The sequence below is a fragment of the Chondrus crispus genome, genomic scaffold (assembly GCF_000350225.1).
Source record: "Chondrus crispus Stackhouse genomic scaffold, scaffold_206, whole genome shotgun sequence".
Taxonomy (NCBI): domain Eukaryota; phylum Rhodophyta; class Florideophyceae; order Gigartinales; family Gigartinaceae; genus Chondrus; species Chondrus crispus.
This window is the reverse complement of record NW_005179077.1, coordinates 147685-166053: the sequence shown is the minus strand read 5'-3', so window position 1 is coordinate 166053 and position 18369 is coordinate 147685. Positions and strand designations below refer to the sequence as shown.

Genomic DNA, 18369 nt, shown 5'->3' with positions numbered 1-18369 from the left:
GGTCCGGCTCGGTAGGGTGCTTGGTAGATCGGCTTTGCGCCGGGCTTCAGCTCGATGCGATGCTTCGTAGCATCGATCTTACCCAAGTGGCCGGACCACATGTCCTTGAACTCGGACAGGATGGCCATAATTTCCGACCGGACGGTACTGTCTTCTGCACCAATATGGACGCCTTCTTCCCACGAGCGGGTCTTCTCTGCGTCCGTATCGGTCCGCTCATCCGCGTTAGCGGGATTGCCACTGTGGGCGTCGTCCGTTTCCGGTTCTTCGCGTCGCGCGCCTCCTCCCGTAGCGGTGGTGGATTTAATTCTGCCATCGTCCGTAACGGGTCCTTCTCGTCGCGCACATTCCTCCGCGGGCGAGGAATTAATCCTGCCTTCGTCCGTAGCGGATTCTTTGCGACGCGCGTATTCTTCCGTAGCGGCGGAGGATTTTCTTCTGCCATCGTCCGTAACTGGTTGTTCGCGTCGTGCCTGTTCCTCCGTAGCGGTCGAGGAATTATTTTGGTTCCCTCCCCCTTTCTTAGCGTCGGCCTCTCCGGGGACCGGCACGCCAAGTGTCAGGATGTGTGTGGGGGAAGGCAACGCGAGACCAACAACGGTATGCTTGGGGACGTGGGCCGCGCAGCTTCCGAAGTTGCTAACGAGCACCGTAAACGGCTCGCCTGGGAGGAGGTCTATGACCCCCTCGGCCATCAGGCATAAATTCTTATGCGCCGTTTTGGGGTGGTTTTGCAGGAAGCAAAGCCCCCCAACCGGTGTTGCGACGAGTACCATCGCTTGGGTCATCGGGGGTATCGTGACCCCCTTGACCACGCGAATTTTCCGTGACGGTACGTTCGTCGGGAACTGCGCGCGCTTCCGGTCGGCCGAATTTTCCTCCTGCGGGAGCTGCTGCGACGGTCCCCTCGAAGCCATCTTGCGGTCGTGCCTCGAGGGTGTGACTCCCGTCAGCGCTACGGACGGCGCATGATGGAACAGAACCTTCCTCTGCGGTAGCAGGATCGCCTTCACGTGGCGATTCAGGAACGTGGTTCCGAGGATACAGTCCACCGCAAGGTTGGTGACGACCAAGAACGGTACGCGAGCGACGAACTCACCAATCCGGACGTACAGCTTGAGCTCGCCGAAGGCCTTCATCGACCTATTCGAAGCGTCGATGAGCGGCGGGCTCCGCGCGGACTGGATGGCAGCGCGCCACGGTTCTGCCACACAGCGTAGGTGGATTAGATTCGGGCCGGCGCCCGAATCTAGAACCGGCGTGATGGCGCGCATCATCGCGCGTTGTTGTCCGACCATTGCGGTGACCCTATAATTTTGCTTCTTGAAGAAGCAAATTGCCGTTTCGTCCGTTGGGCTCTGCGATTGCGCGCGTACCGAAGCGGTCGACGGGGTGCCTTGTGTATTGAGGCTTGGCACGGGGACGATCGTCGACGCCTCTACGCGTCCTCCCCGGCTTCCCCCGTCAACCCAACGTCCTCGAGCCCCTCGTCCGTCAGCGGTAACGCGGGTTCTTCCAATTGGACGGTCTCGCGCAGCTCGACCACGTTGATGCCCGTGGGAGCCTGCGCACGCGAATTTCGCCACGCGGTGGGCGGTTGGCGCTCGAACAGCGAACCTGAGCGAAGACCTTGACGGATCCGGAGCTTTTGATAATTGGCCTCCCCGGCCTGCAAAAGCTTCGAACGCAGCGCGCTATTCGCCACCACAGGACATTGCTCCTGTCGGTGGGTCAGGTCCAGACAGAACCGGCACGGCGGGGGTCCGGGTAATTCTTTGTTGAAGAACCGGACCCGCTGGTTCTGTACTGGCCTTCCGTACGGATGTGCGCGCGCGTCACCGTGTTGGGCGGGCGCCATCGGTGCGCCTTTCGGGGACGAGGCAGGTGACGGATGGTAGCTAGTCGGCGGCGAGCTAAGCGAGCTCGGCGTCGCCGACTGTTCCGTCACCGCCAGTATCTCCTCCCTTTCGGTTCCGCACGCTGTCGGGAGTTCAGACAGGGACTCGACCGACAGCACGGGCCTTGTCCGTGCGTTGCGCGTGAACCTTCTCACCGAATCGGACGGTGCTTGAGGCGACGCGAGCGAGGTGGCCTGTCTTCGAGCCCAGCGGTGCGTCTCGCCTATCGCTTGCGCGTAGCGTGCTACCGCTTGGTAGTCCACGCCCGGGTGCGTCTCGAGATAGTTCCGCACCTGCGCGCACGTCGCTGGCAGAAGTCCCTCAACGAAAAGGGACTTCAAGCGCCTGTCCGAAAATACGGTTCCGCAGCGTAACGCCTTGTCCCACAACTGGTTACTGTACACCTCCTCCGTCATATTAGAGCTCTGACGGAAGGAGGTGACATCACCGACCGCTTCGGAAATAACTTCGTCAGTCGCGTACGTGCGCAATAAAAAGTTAACAACTTCCGCGTAGGTTTCGAGCATATCGCGCTGCTCCGCATCGACCGCCATGGTGTTCCCGTGTAGCCTGGACTGGAGCAAGGCGTGAGCCTGCCCAGCCAAATAGAACTGGAAACACCATACGGCCGCGCCTTCGCTGACCCCATTGTGCTCGCAGGCCATCTTGAAGCGCGCGAGAAACCCTAGCACCGCGATGGGATCTTGACCACCGAACGTGTGGGTTTTCAGCTGGACGTCCAACTTCTTCCCATAACGGTTAACTCGCCGCGCGGTACTTGCGTCGTAGCGCGCGCTGCGATTTTCCAGCCTATACGTGCGGTAGTCGACGGCCTTGGTGAACAGGTCGTTCAGCGGCCTGATCACTAGCAACCGTTTCGGATCCCGCCTCGGGGCAGAGCGGCGGTCTCTGCCCCTGCAATGGCGGTCTCCTTCTCCGCCGGGGCTACTGTAGCCGTCCAGGTCGGAGTCTTCTCGCCCGGAACCGACGTCGATCGCGCGCATTGCGACCTCTTCGGTTGCTTCTGCGGGATCCGTCCGACTCGATGTCCTCGTCATCAGAGGGGTATCCACCTCCTCCGGCATCGCGGTATCGCGTATAGCGTCCTTCGCGGTTATCATCGGAGGGGTAACCGACCCCTCCGGCATCGCGGTATCGCGTGTAGCGTCCGTCGCGGTTCTTGCGCGTCCCCCTGTGGCGACGTCTTGTGTCTTCTTCCTCGGAGGGGGTTTTTGTACCCTCCGAGGTGTAGCCTTGAGCGCCGGGTGCGCTTCCTCGGCTCGACCGATACGGCTGTCGCTTTTCTGTCGCAAAGCGCCGCAGGCGGTTTTCTGTCCCGCGGGGGCCAGCCGTATCGGCGAGTACGGGAGGGCCATTTTCTGTGGGCCCTCCTGTAGCACCATAAATTGGTGGGAGGTAAATGGTCTTACCCTCCGGGTGAGGGGCCATTGTACCGATCCCGGGTGCGGCACCGATCGGGTCAGCGTGCGGTAGCGTAGAGTCCGGAGCGGTTGAGTCGCGCTGCGCGCGCTCGTCGACTCCTGCTTCGGCGGGAAAGGTCGTGGCCAGACGATTGGCCACGGCGGAGCTGATCGCTCCCTTTAGAGCCGTGCCGGACGGGGATTCTTCATCCACAGTGGTGAGCGCGGTCACCACTTCGCATTGGACTTGAGCGGGTAGAAGTTCGTCCAAAAGCGGTGGTATCGCGCTGCGTACGTGTGCGTCCACGAGCGCGGGCACCGTTCGGTCGAGGCATACGCGCGCTACCTGGGGGAGTTCCGTAGCGAGGAACTCCTCGACCCAGGCCTGGATGCGCGGCTGAATGGCGTCGACCATCCCTCGGACGCGATTCTCAGTGCCTGCCGACACGGCCGGCGTAACATCCGATGCGGACGCTCGCGTGCAGCCCGGTCGCGGTGGCGGTGGCAGCAGGGCTTCCGGATTCTCCACCCGGGGGCGCCGTGCACCACTGCCACTGCGGGTGCTCAGACGCCCAGAGGCGGAGTCTTCCCCTTGATCCGGTCGGTTCATCGTCGAATACGCTGCGCGATCGACGCGGTGATTTCTCAACCTTTTCCGTCCGTACGGATCTGCACGGGATCGAGCGACTACGCGTGCGGCTCAACCTCAAGAGTTATCCCCTCCACAAGAGTAACAAAATGTGGGATAACTCCTCTCCGCCCTGGGTTGGGTGAGAGGCGGAGGCTATAGCGAGGGAGCACGCGGCGTGGACGCGACGCGCTAATTGAACCGATCGGAAGAGCTCGCGAAAAGAGAGTGGCTCACTGGCCGGTTACGCGCAGTCGCCCCGTGGTGCGTGAACGGGAGCGACCGGTAACGGGTTAGAAGCCAGCGCGCGCGATAGACAACCGAAACGGACGTATATAGGCGCGAAAGAGACGGGGGCGAGCTTACCTCAGTTTACTGGTGGGGACGGGTGTCAGGTCTTAACCCTTCAGAGGGACGCCTCGAACACCTGTCCCAGTATACAGTAGTACAGTACCTGCCGCCTAGTGCGTGCCGGGTACTGTACACAATTAAAAAGGTAGCGCCATAATTACTACTACCGCACGGGCGCTTCTACTACACGTGTGCACTAATGTACACTCGTTTTGCTTACAGACTACTGCACGGACGACACGTGTGCTAACGCGCACACGTAACACGCGTAGACTGCCGCACGGATGACACGTGTGCTACTGTACACGTGCGCCACGCCACGGCCGATCGGTCAACGCGCGCGCTCCCCACACGTGGGCACACCCGCCCACGTGTGCACCGTGCACGGCCGCATGGTTAATAACCTCCCTGCGCGCTCGCCGGTCGTTATACTACACTTTTAACAAAAAATCTGCTGCGGAGCTTGGCTTCGATTATTACTCCAATAAGAAGGCTTGGATGACTGCCAAATTATTTAATGATTGGCTACTGCGGTTTTAGGTGTATGTCTCCAAAACGCCGGGGAGGAGTGTTCTGCTTTTTATTGACAATTACTCCCCGCATGTGAGTGAGGCTAACTTGCCACCTCTCCGTAATGTGAGGGTCGTGTTATTGCCCCCCAAATTGCACCTCTAAAATCCAACCTCTTGATGCAAGCATAATTGCGGCTTTAAAAATTCGATACTGGCGCCGGCAAATTGATCGTGCACTAGACAACATTGATACAAAAGCAAAACAAATCTACAAAGTTAACGTTCTAACGGCTATGCGATGGTTTAAGATGTATTGGGAGGATCTGCCGTCAGATGTTATTGCAAATTGCTGGCGTCACACATGGTTAATTGAGGCCGAGCCTATGATTGATCTAGTGGGAGACGAAAGTGGCTTGGTGCAAGAGGTTGAGCGGCAAATGGAGGAATTAGCGCCCGTAGGAAGACGTATTTCTATTGCAAATTTACTTAATGCTGAGGGTGAGGACGAATGCACAGAGCTTTGGAGAGATGAAAATATTGCTGACGTGGTCAGCAGAGAAAAAGAGAGTAGCAGTGACGAAAGTGTGGATGGCTGTGCCGAACTGCCGTGCGGAAAGGAGCAGCTCAGGGCGCTAGCTTTAACAAAGCGCATCGCAGAAAGTACGGGTGAGGGAGGTGCAGATTTTCTGCGGACTGTGCGCAAAATGCAGGCCGCGGTACGTCAGTACTGTACGCAGTCTATGCAGCAAACGACCATCGATAGCTTTTTTAAATAAATTTATGAAGATGTGAAATGATTGGTGAACAGTGCTCGGTATGATATACTTTGATAAGCGGAACCCATCTTTAAGCGGAACCGGAGGGGTTCTCCCGTGCTGGTTCCGCTTATCGAGAGATCACTGTAACAATGAGGGGACCCGAGTTTCGAGGCTTTAACCCTATGCTCCGGTTTGTGACGATTTCGGGCGTCACAATAGTTTGTGACGTTTTGGGACATTTTGCGGTGACTCACCCTCTACAGGTTGGACCAGTGCCATAAATAGATGCAGTGTGCTTACACCGTCACCAAATTCACACTCAAACTGTGATTGGTTTAAGAGATGAGATACTGATTGTGACGGTGGGTTGGAGCGTGTCGCTCAATCGTCTCCAACCTCACAAAAATGATCAAATTCTCTCTTTTTGTGATGCCTGTTTGAGACGTGAGAGGTGACTGTTCCACACCAGGTCGCATATCTCTTCAAAAAACGTGCTCGTCATCTCAAAAAGTACCCCTTCTCTCACATCTCTTCAGTTTTATGTCCCAAAACCGCCCCTGAGACCATTTCAGGCCCGCTTTCCAGGAGCAGCTTCTTTCAGCATATGTTATGCCCAAGAGACATATCAGCTATGATGAACATAGCCCCAATCCCCGATTATTCCGGGGAGTCGGAAGGAGAGATACTGAGGACATACAGGCTGCCGCTGGTGATGCTATTCCTCCAGAGTCTCAGCCAACGATTACGGCTCAGCAGCACTACCCCGAAAACCAACTGGGGCTTGTAGACCTCTACGATACGAGTAGCACTGCTTCGCGATCCGAAGAAGGTGTTCTGGACAGCTCGGGAGGCGTTGGAGATATTATTGTCGATGAAGGCGTGTCAACTGACCACATATCGCCAAATGTTTCCCCTCGTGCGCCTGTTCAGACCACAGAATGCCATCGAAGCTCTGCCAGTCTACCATTGGACGATTCCAACTTTCAGAACACGCCTCTGAGAAGTGGCCAGGCGCCCCCAGTTGTTTTGCCTGCAGAGGCTTTTGTTCACGAATCTCCCAACTCAGACTTGCAGTTCTCCTCCTCTGAAGAGCTCTTTCTACCCGGTTCAAGTTCCGCATCTTCTCAAGCTAGCAGTGCGCCGTTCGTTGAGCTCGAAGAGTTTGAAACTACTGTGTCGCGTCAGGAAGTGCACGAGCTAGGCCGTTCATCGTACATGGCTACGTTTTGCGCCACCGGGGGAGAGTCTGGCGCTTCCCTTTGTGAAGATCTCGATAGTCGCATCTATTACGATTTCGACGATGAACGTTTTGCGGTTGGTCCCTGGGAGGACGTCCAAGAGGAAGACAATTTATCTCTTCGGGCCACTGTTACGCCTGAAGAGATAGAAGCGCGTGCGCAAGCGCAGAGGACGGGGGGATGGACACCTGGCAGTACGACAATTCGTTTGGAGAGATCTCTGTCAGGTTGGATGACGTGAATGAAACGCTAGAGAAGCGTTTCGTTATGGAGGCTAACGAAGTGCTGGACAAGGTTATTGCGGATGTGGAGACTAGGACCGTGGAAGAATTTGATGAACGCAACGAGGAAGTGAACTTGACGCCATTGAGCTGCGTGCAGACATTCGTTTCCGACTGTTTGTTGGAGAAGTTACGATACGGTGCAAATCGAGTTTTGTACCAACAGGGGAAGGCAGGCACGACGAAAGAAGAGCTGTTGGGTCTACTTATCTTGCATGTCCTTTGTGCCGCTTATGGGGAATCAGCAAGCACACTTTGTGACGTTTCTAAAGGTGACTTCTTCTTTCAAATGGGAATCAAAGCTGATAGATACCACTCGGTGTGGGGTGCCCTTTGCGGCACAAAGGAAAAAAGAAGCACCTACGACATGTCTGCTACGGGCTGGTCTCGCACAGCGAATAGGGCTACGACTCTCATTGCAGAGGTCGAAGCGGAGACTGCGGCGATTAACAGAGAATTTCTCTATGTTCCCAACGCTACCGTACTATCTCTCGACGACGACCATCTGAGAATGGCGTCGCGAGCAGTAGTCGATCTCACCTACTTAAAGCAACTAAACAACCCGAAGAAAGGACTCGGGCCTGTTGGGAACGCATTATGCAGTGCTCTAAATCCCTTCTTCCTGGCATGTCACTTTTCGCGTAGCGGCGAGAAGCTATTGCATACGTGGGAGAGATTGGCTCAGCTTCTGCAAGGGGTATCTACTACAGGGGCTCTACGTCCTATGCCTGACGCCATATTTGCGGCAGACAGAGGATACAATTCTCAAGAGACAATTCATTTTGTGTCTGAGGTTCTCGGTGCTAGCCTTCTAGGCACGCACAAGAGAGACTTGTGGTATCCCTATGTTTTCGGTGACGGCCCGATTTCCCGTCGCCATAAAGGTATGGTGGTGTCGGAGAACGGCTGTCGGGCCGTGTACACGTCAAGATATAAGAACGGTAGTAGTCGAACCCCCGCGGCCCGGGGCGTTGAGGCCTGCGTCTATCGCGAAAGTTGCTCTGGGCGTGTAGCCGCCCTTGTTCACAACAACGCGTCTTTATTCCCTTCGAGATGCCTCACTATCGTCTTCCGCGACAAGTATCGGGAGGAAGCGGCTACTAGGAAACTGGACTCGGCAATGATTGTTCATGACGTTCCCCCAACAAGCGAATGGGACAGTAGACGACACACGAGGTCCCAAGTTCAAGTGGTGCCACCAGCGAGCGGTAAGAGCCGCGTAGAACAAGTGTTGGCCTGCGTCACACCGCTAACCTATTTGCAGTCAGAGGACCCGGTTTGGTTCCTTCTGCGTGCATTTAGATTCACGTCGAGGACTGGGCACGGGTTTGTTGCCGCTGTAGTGCGGGACTATGTCGCTTCTATGAGAGGTCTCGCTGCCCTGCTTCGCGGCAGAACAATCGTCGAAGGCGTGCAAGCGCTCAGTGACGACGAGGGCGACGTGCGGTTACTACTCATGGACAAGTGGGACCAAATTGCCTGGGTCCTGGGTATGAATCTGACCGACCGGCCCAATCCTTCAACACGCCGCACAGTAGCAACCCGACTAGCAGAAATGACCCCCTCCCGCATTGCATCAACCACGAAGGCTGAATTGCAGCAGATGTTGTCCACTTTTGACAGGGGACTGGAGCTACGGGTCCCGAAGTCCGAGCTCGTCGCTGCTGTGAACCAGCTGAAGGCCGACATAGCCAGTAATTTAGTTGAGCTGGACTCCGAACTGAATGATGACGACGGCAGTGCAGAACAGCGCAGTCATGCTGCTGCGCAGCGTGTGTGCAATGCCCTTCGAGAGGCGCCACTTGAAGCATGGGTGATGAAGCCCCTTGTCGCGACAACTGGAATGCGAGAAGGAACTCGCAATGAAAACAACATTGTTGAGGCACTACCGGCGTTTCTAAAGAACTGTGGCGGAGCGTATAGGTGTCGACTAGGCTCACCCAATTTTCAATGGGATGAAACCTTTGCCTGCGAGGTTAAACACGTCCGGTGCACAGGACTTCTAGAGAACCGTCGATGCCCGATGTTGGCCGACAGCCCTGACGCATTGCTGTCTGCCGAGGATGAGGAAGGGGATCATGACGTCTATGTAGTAGAGGTTAAAACTATGACGTCGATCAGGACCATTGAGAATGCAAAAGAACTCGCTGGAATATATGGCTCTGTGGTTGCTCTGGAAAACGTGGGCGTCAACGCCCAGTCTACTGAATTGTTCAGAACGCTGGTGCCTACTGTACAATATAGAAGCCAGGTTCTACACCATGCGGCCACGCTAGCAATCAACAAGGTCATGTATGTGGTCGGAACAGGTGGCTCTATTACAGACGGTCGTATACTGTACGTTTGTATGGTGTCATTCTCGGAGACATTCAGACACTGCTATACTTTCACCATGGATTGTGTCCGAGTGGCTGCCTTCCAGTGGATTGGAGAACCCACGGAAAGCATACCGAAAGAGTACGATGTTATGCTCAAGACGTCACACGCGTCCGATCTATACGGCTTTGCATCATACTACGGCCTCAGCCAAGCCATAAGAGGAGAAGTGCTACGTCGAAGGGAGCCTATTCCACCCTCCAGGATGATAAGGCTGACGCCAGCAGTATACTGGAACAATCTGAAGGGTGGAGTAGATGTGATATCCAGATATTTGAGAACTCGAGCTAGAAGCAACATGAGCGAGCACCCGGTGGTTTCTATCATAGCACGTCTTCTGTCTATGCAGATTAATAATGCTGCAGTTGCATACAGACTTCACGTGGCAAGGAGAACTCAAGTTTTGCCCGGTTTGGAGGATGCTGAAGTATCATATGGGCAGGGTTACGCTGCACTGCGTCACAAAGTGACGCAATGCATTACATTTGGCTCGTTCGCTCGGGAGCTCGCCAGGGAGTGGTTTGAGAGGTATAGTAAGTAGAACGGAGGTCTTCTTGATGAGAATGGAGATAACGAGTCTGGAAGGATCAAACCACTGTTTACTAGAAACGCTTCAGAAAGGTATAACATTGGGACGCACAAGGCCCGACGCTTGAACAGAAGAATAGCACACAAAAAGGTCTCTGGACCTTCCACTTATTGTGTTCTTTGTTCCTGGTCACTACGGAGGGAGAAAGACGGAAAGATCAAGATTAAGCGAAAGGGCTCAAGGCAAATACAGTGGTGTCGAGCGTGTCGGCAGGCTATATGCACTGCGTGTTGGGTAGACTGGCACTCGAAGGACACCTTAAAGAGAGGCAGACCTACTGCTAGTGAGAAACGGGCATTTGATCGTAGTTTACGTAGTGTTAGGCAGCGCGATACTTAGAACTCGTAAACAATTTCCTTCATTGTAGGATGAGTTTGATGACTATTGTTGATGTTGTACCTTCTAAGTACACTCCCTGGGTGATGAAGGGCACTACAATTCGGAGAGCTCAATATTTTGTCTACAAATGTGCTGTTCCGGAGAGCACTGTTCGTTCGTTCATGAGACACTGCCATTGGAAAGGAAGACGTAGAGCACGACTTTGAATACTTTTTGTGATGCTTTTGACCCAGTGTTCGAAGCGGTCCACAAACAAAAGTTTAATATTCCGCCATTCATCAAAGGATCCACGTCACCGAACATGCTTTACACTCTCGTGACCGGGAAGTAAATGCCTGTCGAATGAGCATGATCCCGTCTCTTAACTCACAGAATTGGAGGAGCTAGGGATTTATGTCCCGAAAGGGGCATAAAATTTCGTCACAATAATCGAGCATAGGGTTAACGGCGAGGCATGGTGGGGCGATGTCTTAGCAGGCGGAATTGTTCTGCACTCGTGGTAGGAGGAGGGCGGCGAACTTGGGCCTCTGCTGACAGAGGAAGTGGCCCTGGTTGGACAGGGCGCGGCACACGTCCACAGTCGAAAACATTCGGCGCCGACGTGTTGACTGTGTGCTATAACAGCATTGTTTGTAACAAATAATATGATAAATACAGCAGCAGATTGGATACGATTACCAGGTATTCCCGCCCTACAATCCGTGGGACACCCGCCTGAAATGGTAGGATACGGTTTGAATATCAGTTGTTGTAAATATAATACACGGATTTTAAAAAGAAAACCGTAATAATGTTTTAGAAAGCACGGATTATGGATATTATCCGTATACATCTATAACGAATCCGTAAACCGCGGATAAATCCGTGGTGTTGTCTCAAAGCACGGTTAGGGATTTACGGTTATCCGTATCCGTCCTATCCGCTGATATACTCGGCTTTATGGATATCCGCGCACCATTGGTTGTGACCACTCTTAGCCGTTCTGGCCCAGAACGGTACTGTTGTGACCACTCCTAGCCACATAAAAGCCAGGTCGTTAATTGCAGTCAAAAGTCAACCTTGGGCGACGTTGCTCGAGAGTTTGTCCACTCGTGCACCTCAGGAATCCACCCGATGTCCTTTTCCAATGCCCGTCTGATCCTCTCTCCCTCTTCTCTATTCATTGCGCTTCGTGCCGACAGTGTGTCCTTCCGCGCCTTTCTCTTCATCCCCTGCCAACCGCAATTCGCACTGGAGCACACCCCCTGGGAATCCTGCCGGGCCTCATATTGTGATACGTAGTCCAGAATCCAGCTTTCCCGGCAGTACTGTGCAAAAACTCGATGTACTTGTGCTTTCACCCACGAAAATCAAGGATCTGCAGAGAAACTGCCGACGTCAGGCAGATTTTTATTGTACCACAACTTTCGGCGGACAACCTGACCGTAGGGAACGATAAAAGTCATCACAGTCTACAAAAACGTCTGCCTCATTCTCTTAGTGTCTCTAAACGACAAGTGAGCTCATATGAGGCTGCTTTTCAACATATTTTTTCTCGACTTGTGCTTGCACAACAAAAAGGAAAAAGATGCTCTCGCCACCTCATTCGACTTGTGTAATGTGGAAGGATGGAGTTTGGTGAAATCTGCACTTCTGTTCCAACCATTTATGGAATGCCTAAAAATGAAGCCTTTTCGACCAACCTCAAACCATTATGTGTTGATATCTTCGAAACCAAAACGCCTGTTTACAATGCCAACTGGGTGTTGGAACTTCATTAGATTCTTTGTCTTTCTGTGTATTGATGTCAAAGCAACATGGCGTCCAAACTGACTTTATAAAGATTCGATTTAATGTATATGTTTTTGCAATAAAAAGCTGGCCTCATATGAGGTAAATCCCCTGTCGTCTAATGTCCATCGGACCGTTAGTCCTCATATGAGGAAATTTTTTGTTTTTTTCTAGACAACGCAACACGCAATTTCACTTCTGTGTTTTTTTAAACCAGAAGGCCTTCACTACAGGTAAAGCACGTGGTTGTCGATTCTAGCGAAAACCAACTCATTGATACACATACAGGTGTTCAAAAGAAAACGGTTTCTTTAAGCTAATTTATACCAGTAGCATAGAAACATGGCCTTGACATGTTGAGTGCTTTCTATTCGGTTTCAACTTCAGAAAATTTTAAAAAAAGAGTAATGGAATGGCCCTGAGGGCCATTCCATTCATCGTGATTGGCAATCATGCAATCACGCAATCACGCGATCACGACATTAATTTAACGTCGTTCTGCATCGTTCCTTTCTCCAACGTGTGCTACTTGTAGCTGTAAGCACATTTTCACGGCTTTGCATGTGCATGTGCACTTCTTGCTTATTTGAATGGGGTTCAAATCTTTTAGAATTCCAAGGAGCATTACAGAAAGTTGGAGCACAAGATTAATTTTAAGTCGATTGTTTATTTCTTTAATGAGCATGACCATTTTTAGGAAACGTAATATAAACAACCAACCACAAGGGAGCAGGCACCTTTTATTGACGTGGTTGCGTGATTGCGTGATTGCCAATCACGATGAATGGAATGGCCCTCAATCTACCAAAGAAAAATAGAAACCGCGGACATCAAAGTTGAAATGAAATAAAATTCGTAGATCTCTATGTTATGATAACACTTTGTCGGATAAACACTAGCTACTGTACCTGCTACTGTACCTCCCGACACAAATGGAAGGGTACCCTTACAGTATCTTATTCCATCCAGACACGTAATAAATTGGATGAATTTGACAGCGTTCACGTACGATTCATAATTCCTACAAAACCGTTACTGGACGATTTCGCGTGCCACGTCTTTGCATACGCACATACGGCACCTTGCAGTACCGTTAAGGCACTGTGCCCTTGCGGCGCCGAGCTAGAACATTTTGTTCTCCTTATCACCAGCACATCGTCCACGCAATCTCTAGAAGGAGCCTTTTAATACATCGACAGTGTTCAGTTTTGCTTGGAAGTTTCAAGACTTTGCACAAACCTGCCCTTAGCAGTTTCCGCAGCATTTCGTACTGATTTGCGTCCCACCCCCCACTCTCGTCTCAACTTCATTTCATCCATGTCTGAAACTGCCCCTTTACTTGCCAAGACGCCGTCATTTCAGCACACTCCTTCCACCCAAGATGCCCAGCCAGAGGCCTCCTCAGAGACTCGAACACTGCTCTGCGCATGCATCCTAACTACCTTGTTCTTCTTTATCGAACTCATCGGAGGATGGTTCGCGGGCTCGCTTGCCATCATGTCTGACGCAGCACATCTACTTTCGGATCTCGCTGGCTTCGTTATCTCCTTATTTGCTGTCTCTGTGTCTCGCCTCCCCGCGAATGAGCACCTTTCGTTTGGTTTTGCTCGCGCAGAAGTTCTTGGTGCTTTTGTCAGTGTCTTGTTCATATGGGCTCTCACAGTCGTTCTTGTCATATTCGCAATTGAGCGTCTCTTAAACCCTGAGCCAGTTAATGGCCCTTTAATGCTCTTGCTCGGCGTCATTGGACTTGTTGTCAACCTTGCTCTTGGTTTAGTCCTCGGTCATGGCGGGCACGACCATGGACATGGCCATGGGCACGGTCATACTCACGATGTCGAAAGTCATGGGCAATCGAATGACCACGGTCACGGCCATGGCCATGATCATGGCCATAACCACGACCACGATCATGCACACGACGACGAAAACAGTCGGGAAGATGTTCATTCCGACTCTTCATCGAAGATAGGCAAGATGTGGAAGAATCTCAAGACCACTATTGTCGGCAGCGATTCCCGCTCTGTCAACATTCGCGCAGCTTACTTGCATGTACTTGGTGACGCCCTCCAAAATGTTGGTGTCATCATCGCAGCAGTGGTCATAACAGTGAAACCACATTGGTCATTTATTGACCCATTCTGCACTCTGTTGTTCGCTGTGATTGTCGTCATGACAACTGCGAGGCTTGCAAAGGAGACACTGCATGTCCTCATGGAAGGAACACCGCCAGAGACACAATTAGCAGACATTTACGATAGCTTGCGTAAGCTCAAGGGAGTGAACAGAGTCGGAGACTTGCACGTCTGGTCCATCTCGCCAAGGAACCCTGCGCTTTCTGTTCATCTTTACAAGACAGCAGAAGTTACAGGACATGACATTTTGAAATCTGCAGAAAATGTTCTCGATTCTCGGTTTGGAATCTCCCATGCGACCATTCAAATCAATTGTGAGACAACTGAATGTTGTGACGAGGAAAAGTTTATAGCAAAAGGAAATAAGAAGTACTGTGTCACGTCGGACAGCTTGCAATCGCCAAATGGCTCGGAGTAGCAAGAGAGAATGAGAAACATGACCGTTGCTCGACTTCATCGAAGCATGAGACAAATCGAGACGAAATCAACTCGTTGAAAATTTGTTGTGCACAACTTGTTTGGTAACTGGGGGAAGATTTAAATATGCGGAGCCGTGGCTTCAAACCTGCGAAACTATGCGCTGGAGTGTCTCAAATTTCAAATTGGTCTGGGGACACTAACTGCAACTTAAGAAAAAGAATTGAGACTGTCCGCTCTTTGATGATCTGGACCATCGCGGGAGTCGAGAAGAAAAATTCGTTCTTTGATTGAAGTGCGGAAACGCAGTAGGTTCACATTTTGTACATCTAGTTGATCTCTTGTCGAAGCGGTACCGCTCGGAGATAGTCTAACTCTTCGCAAAATCGCTGTACATTACCGGTCGGTTCGAGGCATACTTGTCCTGTACATACAAACGCGCATACTCGCCCTGTTGCACTTGCTATTCTCTGCCGGCCTTGACTCAAATACTTGGCCATACTATCTTGAATGCCTTCCAGCGGTACTCTTAGGAGGGCAACGGAACGAGGAAGTCCTCGAGACCAGTAGGCAGACAACATATTGGATGCCTGGTCATTGTCCCCAACTACGACCACTCTTTTGGATTCCGCCGCAAGCGCTTGAACAGTCACTAGTAACATAGGCATCGCGAGTGGCGATGAATCCAGCACTCTAGAAAAAGAGCTTGCAATATCGTTCGCACGATCGAGAAGCGCTTCGTCGCCCAAGAGAGATGACAGGCGTACTAAATTGAGAGCAGCAACGCTGGATGACGATGGCTCTGCGCCATCATAGTCCTCTTTGCGTCTCAGCAAGATGTATTTGTCAGTCTTCTTTGCGGTAGTGTATCCTCCGTCCTCCCAAAATTCGAGATCAAGTGCATTTTGCAACTGCCTCGCAAAAACGAGATACTTGGTTTCTCCCGTCACCTCGTATATGTCGATGAAGGCTTGAACGGCGTAGGCGTAATCTTCCGCAAACGCCCCAACACGTCCTCGATTTCCACGAAAGGCGCGTGCAAGATAAATAGAATCAGTCTTTCTGTCCTGTCGCACAACCATGCGAGTCATAATAACATTAGCAGCCGTGATGGCGGCATCCACATAATCCTGCCTATCCAGAGCCGCCCCTGCTCTAGCAAGCGCAGTGATTGCAAGCGCATTCCAACACGTAATGGCAAGGTCATCCGTTGGTGGGCGGGGGCGCCTTGAGCGTTCTTCAAATACTTTTCTCGTCGCCGTTTGAAGAATGTGGCGCACCTCCTTCTCAGGCAACCCAAGGCTCGAAGATATTTCGGGAACAGATGCTGAGATTCTCAACACATTGAGACCCTCTAAACTACCGAGCTCTGCCTTAGCCACAGCAGAATCGGACACGTTTCCCGCCGGCTCGATGCCATAGCGCATGTTGAAGATAGTGGATGCCGGCTCACCCAGCATTAGCATTAGTTCGAAAGAGCTAAAAGTGTAGTAGGCTCCTTCTGCTGCCGCATTATTCACGTCGAACTGTGACTCGGAATCCGCGTGAATAGCGCTGTAAAATGAACCGTTGCTTGGGTCTCGCATCTCCGCCATCACAAAATCTAATGTCTTGCATGTTACATGTCGAAATGCACTGTCCTTGGTAATGAGATATGCATTGAGGTAACACGATGCCAACTGTGCCTGGTCGCTCAAGATCTTCTCAAAATGGGGGACCTGCCATGCCGCATCCAGTGCGTACCGAAAGAAACCGCCGCCGATGTGGTCGTGGATTCCTCCCGCTGCCATTTCACGCAAGCTATCCAAAACCATGTCAAGAGATTCTGCGCGCAACCTCTCATCAAGCCCTCCGGATAGATGCATACTAAACAAAAAGTCGAACACAGAGGGACGAGGGAATTTCGGAGCGGAACCAAAACCGCCATGCGCAACATCAAAGCATGTATCCGCGGTGTGGAATGCCTTTCTCAACATCTCAGGTCCTATCTTTACCGAAGGGTCATGACTACCCTGCTCAAAGAGGTCACGCAATGCGCCGAGCACCTTGACGCCATCTGCCTCGACCTTCGCACGATTATTCTCCCATCGATCAGCAATTGACTCAACGGCGCTACTTAATCTGTCCTTCGGAAGATATGTCGCCCCAACAAAGGGGACCAATTCCGGAGTCAGAAAACATGTTAGTGGCCAGCCAGTCCGGCCCGTCACCGCCTGGACGAATGAATTATACACAGAGTCGACATCTGGGCGTTCCTCTCGGTCAACTTTTATGCAAATGAAACGTTTGTTGAGTAAAGCTGCCAGTGCGGGATCCCGAAAGTGTTCAGACATAACGTCACACATATGACATGAGAGAAACCCCGACGACAGCAAAATGGGCTTGTGTGCAGCGCGGGCGGCATCAAAGGCTTGCTGTCCCCATGGATACCAGCGAACAGCATCATACGCGGAGTCGACCAGGTACCGCGACGTTTCAGAAATGAGCGCATTGGGGCGTCTTCTTCGGTCGTACAAAAGCGGAACTGCCGGTCCGCTTCGCCTCTGCCGATGATTGACGGATGCCGCCGTGCGCCCCGGCTGCGTAGAAAGAGGTGCCGTGCTTGTCGGGGCGCTGTAGTCGTGATCATAGTCGGAAGCACGTAATGAAACGAAGACACGCCGGCGGCCCGGATTCCGGCGGGAGCATGAGGTGAGCAAGCCAGGTGCAGGTCCCGCTCGTAAACCCCTGCTTGTACTAGGAAGTGCCACGAAGGCCTGCATCTTTGCCGCGGCACGAGAAAGCCAGCACGAGTTACGGTCTACCTGAAGCAACGGCGCTGCGAGTGAAAATGTGTCTCGTGGCCTTACCCCAGTCTCACTGAAAATTGGCTCGTTATCCCCTGCAGCCAGATCTCTAGAAGAACATTTTGGCACGGAGCGCTCGGGTGGAGGTGTCGAACGTGGGTCTTAGGAGAGTGGGTGGTGAGCAGCGGCGGCTTACCTCAGATTTTTTTAGGGAATCTCCTCTACCATCCACAGCCGCCTCCGCGGCCGCATTCTTTCTGGGGGGGTGCCATCTGGCCAATGAACATGCACTGCCATCGCAGCAGACACGCCCACACAGATACAGCCTATATGCTCGGCGCCACCATGGACCCCTTTTGGTTGATTTTTTCCCTTTTATTAGTTTGGCTAAAACGGCACGCCACGACTGGTGTCGTTCTTTGCGCCAGCGAAATGGGGCGTCACGAGGGCACACAAGGGACGATGGCGGCGGTAACACTCTACGAAGGCGTGGCTCCAGCGTTGTCAGACAACCGTCCACCTGGTCTGGTCGATGATGACAGAAGCCGTGCGAACAAGAGACGAAAACAGAGCGCTCCTCCTTCTGCACTAGTAGATACGACGCGATTTTTTTTCCACCGCCCAGAGACACGTGCCCACTAAAACTCGCTTAAGCCTTTATGCCTTGTACTGATGATGCATTACACTGTAAATTTCGTGAACTTTATTTGACGTCTCATTCAACATAATGTTAATTAAATATTGCTTTTTCCTTGACATCGTAGCATCCCGAACAGGGCCCGTGGCCTAATGGATAAGGCGATAGGCTTCTAACCTATAGATTGCGGGTTCAAGTCCCGCCGGGCTCGTTTTTTTGCCTTTTCCGGCGAC

General features: G+C 52.3%; 2 protein-coding genes; one reads left to right on the top strand and one right to left on the bottom strand.

Annotated features, from left to right (window-relative positions):
- The first annotated feature begins 13478 nt into the window (after positions 1-13478).
- Positions 13479-15175, top strand: CHC_T00003941001 (hypothetical protein). XM_005715052.1 is given in 2 exon segments: positions 13479-14714; positions 14715-15175. 1 exon segment carries the CDS (start codon positions 13479-13481, stop codon positions 14712-14714), a length of 1236 nt encoding a protein of 411 aa, XP_005715109.1. The 3' UTR covers positions 14715-15175.
- Position 15176: 1 nt separating this feature from the next.
- On the bottom strand, positions 15177-17751 carry CHC_T00003940001 (hypothetical protein). Its single transcript, XM_005715051.1, has 3 exons — positions 17725-17751; positions 15261-17568; positions 15177-15196 (listed from the first exon to the last, which is right to left on the bottom strand). The coding sequence occupies exons 1-3, from the start codon at positions 17749-17751 to the stop codon at positions 15177-15179; spliced, it is 2355 nt and encodes a 784-aa protein (XP_005715108.1).
- Between the last annotated feature and the right edge of the window lie 618 nt (positions 17752-18369).